General features: G+C 34.6%; 1 protein-coding gene across 21 annotated transcripts in view; it reads left to right on the top strand.

Moving 5' to 3' along the window:
• Nucleotides 1–14,854, top strand: part of CCSER1 (coiled-coil serine rich protein 1) — a 626,082-nt gene that overhangs the window by 371,956 nt on the left and 239,272 nt on the right. The window contains exon 11 of one of the 21 annotated variants that reach the window (XM_058420719.1): nt 11,186–11,203. The exons of the other annotated variants lie outside the window; for them this stretch is intronic. Within the exon in view, the coding sequence (XP_058276702.1) occupies nt 11,186–11,188 (3 nt within the window). The 3' untranslated portion in view covers nt 11,189–11,203. Of the gene's footprint in view, nt 1–11,185; nt 11,204–14,854 lie in introns of those variants that run through there. 21 annotated transcript variants of the gene reach the window in all.

The following is a 14,854-nucleotide window of genomic DNA, read 5'->3' as shown; positions in this document are numbered from 1 at the left end:
GTTGACTGCCTCCCTTCATGATTTATGGTCTGACCTCCTTAATTAAATAACCAAAAAGAACAAGGTGTTATTTTTAACATCAGGATGGAAATGAAGAAAAGAAAGAGTTGACAGTAACATATGCTATCCCACATGCACACTCGCCCACCCACACCCCCTTATCTCTATAGAAAATGGAAATTTAATCTTTCTAAAGCAAAATAACAAGTTTTTCGTAGACTTCATGTGATAAAAACAAAGAAAACAAGAGATTAACTTTGAAAGTCTAGTAATTCTTTTTGTTTTCTGAGACTTTTCTGGTTTATTGTAGCTGAAGGACACAATCACAGCTGTAAGAGTGCAATCTCAAAATCAGCCAGAATGGTTCCCTGTTAGGGAAGATTTGAAAAAATTGTGTGCTAGAATGCTATAGAAAATCTCTGTTCACAAGGTCAGCTGTTGGAGGTGATTGTTACTGTTCTTTTCACTTCAACTACTGTGAATCTTGTGATACTTCTTCCCTCAAGAGGAATCACAAAGGCATTAAAACATGTCTAAGCTTTAATGGAGCTTAGGTAGGAAAGGGGTTTAGGCACTAGCATCAGCTTAAAGGAGTGTTTCCATTCTTCTGGGGAAAAAAAAGGATTTTACCAAATTAGAATTGTGTTAGCCTTGACAAGGGAGTTAGCAAAAAGCTACATAATATATGAATTTTGTTTTTGTGAAAAGAAATTGGACACTGCTGTTACTGCAGACTGTCTTGGTGACACAGGAGTAGAGTTATATATATATTTAAGTCTACCAAACTTGGGGGCGATTTGCCAAGGACAGAAGAAAGAATGTTTATCTTCTTTGGTATCTCTCATCTTCTTTCCTAACAAAACTAAATTATTCTCATCATTACTTTGGTAAACCACAATTTTATTGTTTTTTAAAAAAAAGAAAAATATGTTTTCAGACATTTTCAGGCAGAGACAGTTTCATAGTTTAATTGGCAGGGCATTTTTAGTGCATATATAGATTATAGTGTGATGAGTACCTAGAGAGATATCAAGATGATAGGCAACATGGTGTTGCAGGGTTTAAAACAGTACATTACCCTTTAGACTTTAGAGAATGTGGTTCTAAATGATCATCTGAAAACCCCACACAGTCTATTTAACACAGGGTTTTTTTATTTGTTCCTAAAGTATGGCTGGACGTACAGTGCCATGCAGGCCATTTTTTAAAAAGGCTGTTTAAAATAATGATGCACTTCATTTAAACCATAGTGGGGACCTCTCTTCATCAGGAGTAAAAATTCAGCAGTTTAAGGCTTTCTGAGTGCAGTTCCACCAAGAATTAATAATTTTTCCAAGTTACTTTTGAAAGTGAAAAGTTTTTTCACTTCCTGTTGTCAGGATACCGGACTTACAAAATTTTACTGCAACCTTTTATGTAGTACAAAATTTTTATTAAAAATAATGTTGGCTTTGTTGTTAGTTTTGGGGTTTTGGAAGAGCATGTTTTCATTTCAAATAGAGAGTAACTATTGATGCTTTTCTGGGCCTCATTAAAAAGCTGTCCATTAGAAACCAGGTTTTCTTTTTGTTTCTTTTTTTTTGTGTGTGTTTGTTTGTTTGGGGGGTTGTTTGTTTGTTTGCTTTTAATGGAGTTTTGTAACACTTCTGGGTGTATGCACGCACATGTGCCAGTAAGCATTAAAAATGTTGCTTGGTATTTGAAAAAAACACCATGAAATGATCTTAGTATTTTGAAATCTCTTTCCTTCTCTAGGAAGTGACTGATATTCCTCTAAATTCCATGTTTTTCTGCCTTTTGGTGATTGTGAGTCCTTTAAAGATGCACAGATTTGAAGTGGACAAATCATTATTTCTCCCTTTCAGTACCTAAACAATTTATGAAAATCCTGCTATTCCCATTCTTGTAGCATTCGTGCCAATGTAATATTTTCAGTGTAGCTCTAAAGAGAGAATGAAGTTTTGAATGCAGGATGATAGCTTAAAATTTTGCAGTTTTTGAATGAAGCAGTACAGAGTTAATTTAATTATCTCTGATTATCTCTGAGTGTTTCATCGTATTAAAAATCTCTGCAATTCTACAATTTCAGACAAGCAGATACCAGTCACTTCTAGAAGTTGATGTCAGAATTTCTTTTATGTTTGATTAGATCAGGTTCGTCCCATGTGGTTATGGATACAAAGAAACTAAATTTGCTGGGAAGAGGTCAGTGCTTTGTTTTTAGGTGATTATTGGGCTTTGCTCACATTTAAACTCGATTTTCTGTGGATATCTCTGTTTTCTCTCACTGGATGTTGTGTGTCTCTGTACATTTCCCCTACATATATCGATGAAAATATCTTTTGTATCCCTATTATGTTTATTTCTCTAAAAAGTTAAAAGCCAACATCTTATTTCCATACTTACATGAAGGAAATCAATTACTTCCGGAATTGATAATATGTGTAGAGTATGTTGCTACACAGAATTTTTGAATCTCTGCATCCATATTTTAAGCAGAAAATAATGGAAAACACAAACATTAAAACCAAAACCTTGAATAGGTTTATTCCAGTTGGATAAATTGGACTGAATCTCCAAGCACCTAAAGAGCTTTTTTGACAGTGTTGCTCTTAGTGCATTTTTCACAGCTTTGGAAGGAGAAGTCACACTCTAGAAAAATGATGCTATATCTTTGACCAGTCTCTTAAGCATTAGAAACCTTAATTATAGAGAAAGTGAAATCACTTTTGTATTAGTAGTGAACAGGACAGCCATGTCCTCAATACTGTGCATGTCTCTTCTAAGTTTTTATTGATAATTAGAGGAAGACTCTGTTTTGGGAAGTGCTTCTGGGTGAAGTCACTTCTCACATTGATTAATAACACTGGCATAAATCTGATCATCCTGTTTTTAAAGTGCCATTATGAGATGTCTTATTAGCCTTTAGAAAATTCAACAAAATCTTAAAAAATGTCCTCTGGATAAGATCTTTCATGTTCCAAGGTTTTGCAGTTGTTCTTGTCCGAATACTTGTGTGGTTACAAGATGTTTCTTTTATAAAAAGTTGATGGAAATTGAAAGTTTTTTCCCCTAATCCGAAGTGAATTCTAGAATGTTATAGGATTATTTCTTCATGCTATGCAGGATTATTAATTTCCTGTTTGTTCTTAGGCTGTAAGTGTGGTTATAAAGGCATTATCACTATATAGTGCTTTTCTCACTCCTGTTTTTGAAGCTGTTATTTTATAGTCCTTCACTGAAACAACTTTGAATGAAACCATAAATGGATGCTATATATCTTATTGAAATATGGAGAAAGGTATCTGTGTAACATGTAGTTCCTGACATTAACTGCAATTACAAGCAGGAAGTCTGTTTTTTCTGCTGACATTGAATTGGAAACTGTTTATGTCAGTTGATATTAAATAGGTACAAGGCTCCTGAATTACTGCAAAAAATGAGTTGCTGGGTAGAAAATTCTTCCCATAAAGTGAGACTTTCCATTAAGTCACCTGTTACGAAACAGAGCTAGCTCTCCTCACTGCTTCAGTGTTTAGCTTAATATGTGAAGCATGAGATGGTTGCTTTGAGGTTACTAATGTATTTTTTTTTTCTCTATTTGAGTGAGAAGCAGCTCTTTTGAAAGCTTTGAATGGACTATTTCATTAAGAGTGAGCATTACCAGGCAGTACCTATACTTTGGTCAAACTCCCTGAGCTGAAGGGCCGTGATTATGGAGTTAAGAATAGCAAGGGCATTAGAGTGTAATCTAAGTCTTCATGCATTGTGCTGATCTACTCAGCTGGTGCAGTCAATTTAAGTCCAATCAGATCTGTTCTGCAATCTTGAGGTGGTAGTTGTTGCTTTGAAATTTTGTTGTGTTCTTACAGTTTCTTCTTTAAAATCATTAAGTGAAAATTTATGTTATGAAAGTGCTGGTTTGGATCTATTTACCTCTGCTCAAAAACTCTTAGGGCAGCTGAGATCGCTCTGTGAGCGATGCAGTGTTGGTAGCAGAGTTGATTTGTTGCACTATGAGCGTGGAGAAGTCTCTAAAGAGTGGATCTGAAAGACAGAGCAACCTACAGCCTCTGTTCTGAGGAACCAGTTGGCTCTGTCAAGGTATTCCATATATTTTTTAATTACTGTGTTAAAGATTTACCTGATGATGGAAGTTTAATAAATTGCCAAGTGCTATCATTAGCAGGTACAAACTGATTTTTCTAGGGAGATATTTCAACATCTCCTTTTTGTCTTATGAGGATAACAAAATTACTGCCAACTACGGCAGTATATAAGATCATGAATGACAGAAAAACATATTTTGCCATCGAGATGTTAGTACAGAAACACACTGAAGTTATTTAAGTGTATTTTCTGGGTACATAATTTTCTCACATCTCTGTAACTCTGCTTCCATTTTGTAATGTGAAGGGAAATAATATTAATATTCAAGGATGCGTTATCATGGAGCCAGCAAAATGCCTGCTTTGTAACACACAAAAGGGAACATTTTGCTATAGTAGCTTATTTCTCTTCTGAACTGGATGCACCTACTTCCAAATACACATTCATTATATATTGAAAGTAAAACTTCATTTTCACGGGGCTACATATGAGGTATTATCTTCCAGATAAACAGCCTAACGCTGACATCTTTAAAATTACTATTTCAACCATATTAAACCAAAATGATGCCTTTCATATTCTCATTTAACGACTTCAATTATCCAGCTTTATTAAAACATTAGAGATATTATTTGATTCAGTTTCCAAAAGCATTAGTGGTGATGTCTATGTGTAAGGGTGTGTCCAAACTCCTAAGATGCTGATAGAGTCAAATGTATCCGTAAACTCTTCTTTATAATAACTGAGAGAGATGAGCATAAAGCTGAAAAGTTAGGCAGGGTATGAGCAATTCTGTACCAAACCCATCCTCTGGGTTTCTTACTGCTGCAGCAAAGCATTTGAGCATTATGTATGATTTAAATGCTTAAGGGATTTTTAAAGTGACTTGAATTATTCATGATCTTAAAATTAGGCATGTGTTTAGCTGCTTGGCCAAAAGTGAGGCTTTAATTTTTCTAAAATTTCATTGTGAGCTATATTGCCTGTTCCATTGTAATGCTTGCAGATTCCCCCGTAAGGTCATAAAAATATAAGAGTATAAGAACATTTATATATTCCTAAAATTATGAGGAACATAATCCATTGGTTCAGCTGAAATATTTGTCTCATATCAAGTCTTATCCCTAATAGCAGTCAGTAGCAGATATCTTGGGAATGATACCACACTACTGTTTTGCTAACAAAGCTTCACATTTTAACATGATTTTCTGTCTTTGAGCGGTTGAGTTAAGTTTTATCTTTATGTCTTAGAAACACTGAAGTGGTTGTTTTTTGTTTTTTTTTTTTTCTTCTCCAATTCCACTAAATAAATTTCTAAAGCACTACATCTTTTCTGCATCTACAATATGTTTTATCCATGAGAGGCATTATTTAGCGACATAGAATAGCAGAATATCCCCAAGTTGGAAAATAAAAAGAAGAAAAAAATAAATTTTTACTAACTAATTTGTTTTTCAATATTTTGAGCATAATAGAATTAAATATGAACAAAATGCATTTACTTAAATATTTCTGAGGTGTTAATATTTTATAAGCTGTATAAAAGTTTAATTAGATACTTCATTCAGGATCCTTTTATCTAATATGCTAGATAATAATATTCATTTATTTACATATATATGCAAATGTTTTTAATATTACTTTATATTCCTACCCCAAATCCATCAATATTCAGCATGACTAATTTGTGTCACTTTCCATTTCCTTGCTTCCCTTAATGCAGAATTAAGAAACTAAGACTGGCTCCATGGGTAATGTGCTAATAAGTCTCATAAGTATTCATATAATGAATGGATTTTAAGTCTTCCTTCAGATCCGTGGGTGAGAATGAAATCAGTACATCAGTATAGCAATTCACTGTGATACAGCACTCACAGGCTGATGAGGCTGTGCAGTTAAATTGGGCTTGGAAATGTCTGTGATCCTTTAGCATGGCACTGTTGGCTGTGTAAATCCAATACTGCTCACAAGGAATTTGTGACTTCTGCTGCTCAGTCCCCCAGAAACTTTTGGAGGTCTCTTGTGCAGTCCCTGGCAGGGCAGGGAGTTCATTCCTACTCCTTTCTGCAGCATTCTTGTTCTCCCTGAACTATGGAAAGAGCAAGTGTGGCGAGCTTCGCTCCCTTTTTGCTCACGAACAGGCGCCTTCTGTGTTTGCCGCGTGTGTGTGTTCGCTGAGCCAGAGATGCAGTGGCTTGCAAGTGTATGACTCGATGTCTGGAAGGGCTGTTCGTCCATGGAAATTAAACTCAACACAGAGACAACACTTTTCGTCAAAAAACATTTCCATACCCATAAAAGTGCAGTCTTCCTCATAATCATAAAGTAATTTATTAATCTCTTCAATGCAAAGAAAAGTCTGATGTCAAGCAAAACTTTCATTTTGGAAGGGAGGAAGTACATTTCCGTTATTCCATTAGACTCTCCAGTGAACGTACAAACTGCTTAAGTACTTAGGCTCTTGGTAGCGTTCTGAAACTTTAGGATAAAAAGGGGTTTTCCTCAGAGGAATTTACTCTGCAACATATGGTTCTAAAACTGTAAATCTATGTTTGTACTTTTTAAAATGCTTGTTGGCCAGTTTTAGGTGAGAACTGTTAGGAATTTCTATTTGTACAGAGATTGTCTGAGTAATGTGCAAAATAAAATACTTTGAATACATTGCCTAGTGTGTTTTAGAAAGAGATTGCACGGGTTTTGACGTGTCACTTCTGTCCTGATTGTAGTGTAGGCCATGGTGAGAAAAAGAAATACTTTAAATACGCGTTTAACCTGAAGTCTGTGGCTATATATTTGTATTTTGGTATAATCAGAACTTATATTTTCATGAGCCATCCCTGTTGTTTCATTTAAAGCCTGATTAGTAGAAAAGCATGAGCATTACTACTCTGCTTCCCCTGCTCCTTTTGCCCCTAAAAGGGCTCAGATCTTAACTACTGATATTTAACAGTTTTCTTTGCAAAATATAACGACTTTATTCCTCATTGATTTGTCAAGAAAAGAAAACTTCTGAGGAAGTTATACACATATCCTTAGGAAAAATAAACATCAAGTTAAGCTTTAAGAATTACAAAAAGGATTGTTTTCTCCTGAAATTTTTATCTATCAGAAAATAATGTGTAGGAAACCTGTAGTCAGCAAAGCTGCTGCAGAACAGAATACAAAACATTACTATTGTTTGATAGGTAATACTTCAGCAAAATATTACAGTAAGAGTTGCAGAATATGAACTTTTTCTGGAAAACTTCCTCGCCTGCTTTTTTCCTGTTCCAACAAGACAAGATAGCAATGACACTATTTTTCAGATTAAGATTCTTGAAGGCATATTTCTTTCGTTGCATTGTCCAGTCTTTCACACATGCATCTGTCAGTGTTGGCAGGTCGAAATTTCTTATGACAGAAAACACCATTTTGTGCACTATAATATTGTTACAAATTGCGAATTCGGGTGATATTCAACCAAGTCCACCTATTGTAAGCAACACTACAAAGTTACATTTTGCATGTATAATTTTGATTACAGTAGTGAGACAGTTTTACATTTTTAGGTGCTTATTCATATGAGTTAGACCAATTTTGGAAAATGGTCTCCAGGAAAAGATAAAATGAAGTCCAGGATGAAATTCAAGTGGGATTCTGGAATATGTTTCTTGTTAAACACAAACTTCTGACCTGAAATAATAAAGAATATTTGTAGGAACTCAATTGTGTTGTGCAAAAAGAAAGAGCAAAGCACCATTGAGTTCCCCTTCCTGCAAAGATTCCAAAAGAATTTTAAAGATGCCAGTGACTCCAGGAAGTCTCAGACACACCTGATTTTTAGGGAAAGAAATCAGTTTTGTTTTGTTTTGTTTTTTTTTCCCAGTACTATTTCCTGGTTTACAAGACCACTTAGGAATGTGCTTCTGAGATAGCTATTAATCATTTAAATTTTATTAGTTTTTTCTTAACCATAATGACAAAATGCTTCTACTCAGGCATTTTTTACCTTGAAAGTTGTAAGTTAAGGATCAATTTTTTGTACTTTGGGTTTTTTAAGGATTTTTTGGGGCAGGCTGTTGTGTTGTTGTTTCCTTTTCTGTTTTGGGTTTTTGTGGTTTTTGTTTGTTTGATTGTTTGTGGGGTTTTCGTTGGTTGGTTGTTTTTGTTTTTATTTTGGGGGTTTTTTGATTGGTTGGTTGGTTGGTTTTGGTTTGTTTTTTTTCCCCAGATCTTGATCTAGTGTATTCTTGTTACAAAATTTAAAGTCTGCTTTTACAGGCACTTGATCTAGTTTACAGTTGCCAGAGTAGGGTAACATTCTGACTTCAGTATTGGCAGGCAAACAAAGAAGTAATTGACAGGCAAGTATTTTGTGTTTAAATATAATTATTATGGCTCTTTATTTTGCAGTTCGGGTTTATTTTGTTCCTATCTGAGTTGTAGCTAGTGTCTGTTTGAATGACAGAGACTAATAATTTGAAAATGCTGTCTGTATTAGAGTTACGATTTCCAACATCTTTTATACTGAAAGTACTTTGTTTTTTCGTGGGTTTTAGTTCTCACTGGGAAATTATAGCATTGTTTGAGATTGTACGGATGGTATATGATTTGCCTAAACTTTTATGTGAGTGTTTTAATGGTTGTTTTGTTATCATTGTGTTAATGAAGATCAAGCCGGGAATTTTCACTTGAAAAATCCTTTAAATAATTGCTGGCATCATTATAAACCATCCTAAGGCTTAGCTTGGCTTTCTTCATTTTGAGATTTTGGGGTTTTTTTTCTGAATCTGAAGGAAAGATTTTGAAATAATACTGTATTTCAAAGTTGTTTGTATCAGGTAATCCCTGGTTTTTCAACTGTTAGTACAGCAGACTTCTGATGCCAGGGGAGTATCAAACAGAGTATAGTGCAAGTAACAGATTCCACTCTTGCCTAGATGGTAATAGTTCTGTCACGAGGATGTTGGCATTATAATCAGCTTTCAAGCAGCTTTTCTCAATTGCATGATCATTTGGTGAAACTGCCCGCTGCAATCATGCATGATTGTAATATGGCAGAGAAGCAGAGTGGTGATTAAAAGGAATTTAGAGAAATGAAAATGGACAACTATTTTATTAAAATCTGTTTTAAATTACTGTAAGTATCTGGGTGTTAAAGGTGAAGAATGTCTCATTGTTCTTGCAGTAATAAGAATAACAGGTATTTTTTCCTCTGATTTCACTGAACTAGTGGTAATTTTCCAGTTTCCAGAAAGGGAATTTGCACTAACCCAAAGAGAATGAATCCACAAAGTGCTTAATTTAATAATTTCTTATAGCTTCCTGCCTTCATACAAACTCTCTGCTAGTTAAAGAATAGCCAGAGGCTCTGTTGCACCCCTGTAGTGGAGCTACATCCATTATGGGCCATTCTTACACTTGAATCTCTTTGCCCATGGCATGGCTTCTTTCCAGAAGGCTGCAACAAGCATGAACATGGGGGTTTTTGTTTGTTTTGCTGGCATTTTCTATGCACTTTGGCTCTGCAAAAGATTGCTGAAGTGAAAGAGCTATTGAGAGCACCTCAGAATCACTGAGAATCGTGTTTGCAATCCACATTGGAAGGCACATTGTCAGAAAGTTTTCTGTGTCTTTAGTTGCATCATGAGTTTCTGGAGCCTGTGTCCTATATTTATAAGCCATGACATGTGTAGGTTAAACTTTTAAAAAGAACAGCTGACCACCCATAGAACAAAGTAGTAATCTGGTTACTATGCGCGGATGGCTTTGCCGTATTATCGCTGAATTGGTTCCTTTCTAGATAGTTAACCTGAAGTTTCAACTTTCATTGCATTGATTTTCACACTTTTTGCATGTGATAAATATACATGTCATAGTTTTTATCTCCTTTATTAATCTCACAAGACATTCCAAAAGGTATTGTTATTTAATCATTCCAAAAGTGTTGTTCCCTTCTCCTTTTATACATTGCCATTGTCAAGAAAAATACAATGGTTTAACCACTGTTGGAGGGGATTTTTTTTCATGAGTGCTTCATAGTTAGAAAATGCTTGGCTTTGGGTTTTTTAATTGTTTTTGTCCCAGTTATTCAGCTCTGTGTACTGTATTTGTTTGGACAAAATATCTGCTAAAAATGGTGCATTATGACAAAATAGTTAATGACTTTTTCTAATTCTCTCTCACAAATGGAGAAACTCCATTACACATAATAAAGGATAAAATATAGCCATAATCGAACAACACATTAGACAGAAGGCTTTGAAACTGTGTTTTCAGCAAAGGCTAGATCTGTTTGTTCATTTATTCTCTATAATATGCAACTTTGACTGAATGCCTGTGCTGTTTACAGACCCAAAGCTTAAATGACAATGTGCTCTGTGTAAAATGTGGTGAAGATTGTAACCATTTTGAAGTGCATTTAGCTTAGTAAAATGACATATCAGTTATTCCCTAAGGTCTTGTGTAGTTGTAGATCATAAACTTTTAGCCTAAATTAAACATCACAGCTGGTTGCCTTAATTTGTTGCATTATAGCACAAATGTTTCAACAGCTTGACTAAAATGAACCATACTGCAAATTCAAAAGAAGAGCAAAGGTCAATGCACATGATGCTTAGTGATTTGCAAATTTCCTTTATTTGGATATATTAAATGTATTTTGTGGAATTTAGCATAGAGGAATGGAATTTGGCAGGGTAGAGCTGATAGCAATGTTCAATCAGTTTTGCTTAAAAATAATTCAGTACAATAAGGAAGTCAAAATAGTAGTGGCTCAGATTTTCAGAAGGTAGTTAAAACTAGAATATCTTCTGCATATCTAAAACTCTTGGATCCTGTTGCACATGTTTGCATAGAAATGTGTTTTTCATAATCCTGATTTCTAATCTGTGTATACCTTTAAACAATCATTACTTTTTAAGAACACAGTATGGCTGCTACCTTATTCACATTTAGATGATTGCTTAGTTGAACAAGAGGCATCTAGAGATACCTGATCTGTGGCTGTGCTTCTGGTTGTCTAAGAGAATTGCATCATTCCATGTTCGAAATGTCAGGAATGCAAAGCAGCTGCCATTGCTACCTATCTTTTCAGTGAGAGCGTCGTGTTAAGAAAACATTGCAATGGAAGTAGTGCAATAGAAAACATTGGATTCAGCTGCCACAAAGGAAATGAAGGTAGCCTGGGCACATCGCCAAATATAGTATGTTTATTACTGAATGCTGTAATTCTCTGTAGAATTCCTTTTCAATATATACCAAAAAATCATATCGCTGGTAATTTGTCTGTAACTGCACTTGGTGTGCATAACTCTGTACAAGGTTGAAAAACATGATGCAGCAGTTTTCACTCACCTAAGTAGTAGGTAATTCTAAGTTGTGTGTGATTTAGGAGTTTGAACTGGTTCATACCAAAGGTAATGACCTGCACTGTGAGGAACAATCTAAAGCCTCCAAAGGCTTTAGATTGAAAAAAATGCCAGCAGAAATGTGTTGATTCAGTTTGCTTCCCTGCATTGTTTTCCAACTACTACCTTGCTTTGTCTAAGTCAGGTTTGTGCTAGTGTTCTTATATGATTATATAAATCCAGAGGTTTAGAAAATACAGTTAAGTTGCTCTATGTTCTTCCTTCACCAAACCAAGCAAGTTTTAACCATGCCTTTCTCTTCATCTGGTCTTCTGATCTAAACTGTCAGTGTTCTGGCATCTGTGGTACCTGTACTGACCCACTGAAATATCCCAGTTCATACAGGATCTCTGTTACAAGTCCTGTTGATGGGAGGTCTGTGGTTTTGTAGAATGCCTTTATGTATGCAGTCAATAAGCAGTGACTGTGTCTCCTTCATTGCCATCTTTTTATGGCTCTCTAAACTCCCAGATACTTACTTTAATTTTTTTTCCCCCACATTATATTGGAGTTATTTTTTTAGTTTGCTACTTCTATACTTTATTTCTGCATGCCTGTTTCTTTGCTCTTTGAAAAGTAACTATGGGTTTTATTTTTCCCCAGATATGCCATTTTATGTGAAACTTTAAAAAATATTAAAATCTCATGTTTAGATGGTTATCATTGTGTAACAGTGCATAGCAAGAATAATTATTGAGAAACTGAAACCCTCTGCTTGCAAAGTAAAGCCTCCACTTAAACTGCAAGTACTTGCAAATTTAGCTTTCCACATTAATACTGACATGGTATTAGGGATATGGTGATGAAATTACTTTGTCATTTGTGTGAGATTAAATACAGGTTTTTGTCCTGTTTTATACATGAAGCGATGATGATGTAGCAATTTTGATTGATCGTGTTTGGATTCGCACTGTGATGCTCAAGCTGAAATGTGGTGCAAATTTAGTATTTATAATAGATTGACCTTAATCGGCTTCAACCTTTGTAAATTCAAGACTTGTTGCCATAACTGGAATTAATGACCAAAGGCACTGAAACATTTTCAACCTGATTCTTTGAACAATTTTAATCCTAGAGAGTGTAATTGAATGTTACTGTATTTGTAAGAAATACAAGGTACATTAATTAAGTAGTTATTTGATTGACTATTTCTATCTACAAAAGAAAAGAAATAATATCTGCTAAATATTTCCATAAATAAAAATAAAGTATGTTCTCTGGAATTAGTTTCATACTCAAAACACCCATTCTTCAATCTTCAGGATGTAGTTTTCATAGTATTTTTTTAAATATCCTTCGTTTTCTGCAAGTTCATTTGTTGTATTTATGTTTATTTTTAAATGCTTTTACTTCTGGGCTGATACTTCAGGTTGTCATTAAATTTGGATTTACTTGACAAGTTGACAGGAACAATTGTTGCTCACTGGTTTTTCAAAACTTAACTAGGTGAAATAATGTTGTGTTGTTAATATGTAAAATTAGTTTTAGTCAGATGCTGTAGTAAAAGAAGTACTTAACTCCCTTTTCTCTGCTTTCCTGGTTTAAGAGCATGAATTTATCAGAGACCAAGTTTTGGAGACTAAGGGCTTATCTTGTTGTGGTTTTGTTTGTTTTGTTTTGTTTTTGTTTGTTTGTTCGTGTTTTTTGTTGTTGTTGTTGGGGTTTTTTTGTTTGTTTTGTTTTGTTTTGTTTTTTTGAATTCTCAATAAATTTAAGGTCCTTACCTTGAAAATTGCATAGGTCTTCAAATACATTTGTTATTTGAGAGCCTCATGGAAGCTATTACAGATAATTGTGTGCTTCCAGCCTTTGAAAAATGAGTTATTTATGGACTTAACAGCTTAATCTAGAACTGCAATATAATAAAAAACATAAGTCAAAACCCCAAATCAAAAAAGAAATCCACGCGCCCCAACACCACTCAAACAATCCACCCCAAAACTTTATAACTTTGTTTCAGAAGCACATCCATCAAACAGCTACATGAATCTCATTTTGATAGAGTCACTTTACAGTGAAGAAAGCCATATTGTTCAAGTACCTCTATTCCAAGGAGATATGTAAGAGCTATTTCTAAAAAAATATTGGAAAGCAAGGATATCCTGTTATCCCTTAGCTCTGCTACATGTTTCTAATAAGTTGGCTATTACAGTGATAAGTGGAAAATTCAAATTTGCTCTTTTTGTGGGATAAAATTAAGAAGAAGTACCTAAGTCAAAATATTGTTTGTGTGACTAAATTATGGAAATATAATTACAAAACCTTGAGGGAAAATGAAGTCTCCAAAGCAAAGCACTCCCTTGGGAAGTACAGAAGACTGGCTTTGTTTCTGCTCATGTTCCTGCTGGCAGTGATAAAATTTCCAGTTACATGAGTCATCTTCCTGCTTCCCCCCTTCTCACCCCAGCTCCTAAAAGAGGGAGAAATTAATCTTCTGATGTGAATTTATTGCATTTAATATAATCATAGTATGCTATGCAGTTCAAATTTTGTTCTTTCTTTTCTGCCAAATACAAACTGTAATTCCTTGTGAGCTAAGCCTTGGCTATTTCCCCATTCATGCCAGTGATTGCTGCTTGGAAGATGGAGGCCTTAGAAATCAATTAAAAAGTTGTATTTTATGTGGATTCTTTTTTTGACAACAAATTAAACACTTAACCCCAAAACAAAATAACAGAATTGCCAAGATAAAATAACTGTTTAAAAAATATGAGAAGGCTGAACTTCATTGAAACTATTGTTTGGGGAAAACTATTCCTTTTGAGAAACAGTAAATGTTGCCCAGTGTTTTGTAAGGTTTTTTGCTATAAAGGAACAAATAAGAGAGCAATATGCTTGGTATGCACTGTGATGATGTTCTATTAAAACAAAGGAGCAAAAACACAAAGTGAAACAAAACCCCCAGGATTTGTGACATACAAAACAAACATTTTGACAGCTTCCTTCTATATAACTGAACTTACTTTTTGGATGGGGTTTTTTTTGTTTTGTTTTTGTTGTGTTGGTTGTTTTTTGTTTGTTTGTTTCATCTTTGGAACCTGATTCAGTGGAATATTTTGTCTGAAGTAATGTCTGACTGTATTTCATTTCCCACAGGTCCCAAAGCATTTTAAGAAATACGTTTCTACTATTACCTTGTTTCATATGTAGAAAATAGTTTCACAGTAGATTACAAGGTCTAGACAACTAATTTTGTGACATTCTGAGTTGTATAAATAATGTTTGCTCAAGCATGCAGGAGGATCTTACTGTTTTTCTTCAGATTTTCCACAAAGGTTTTTAGTTTGATATTACACTGAAGCATTCTGTCATTGTGCTTGTGACTAAAACGTGGTGATGCCCTCATGGTTTACTTT

The sequence above is a fragment of the Hirundo rustica genome, chromosome 5 (assembly GCF_015227805.2).
Source record: "Hirundo rustica isolate bHirRus1 chromosome 5, bHirRus1.pri.v3, whole genome shotgun sequence".
NCBI lineage: Eukaryota > Metazoa > Chordata > Aves > Passeriformes > Hirundinidae > Hirundo > Hirundo rustica.
Note: the sequence above shows the minus strand (reverse complement) of the source record. Positions and strands in the feature narration are given on the sequence as shown.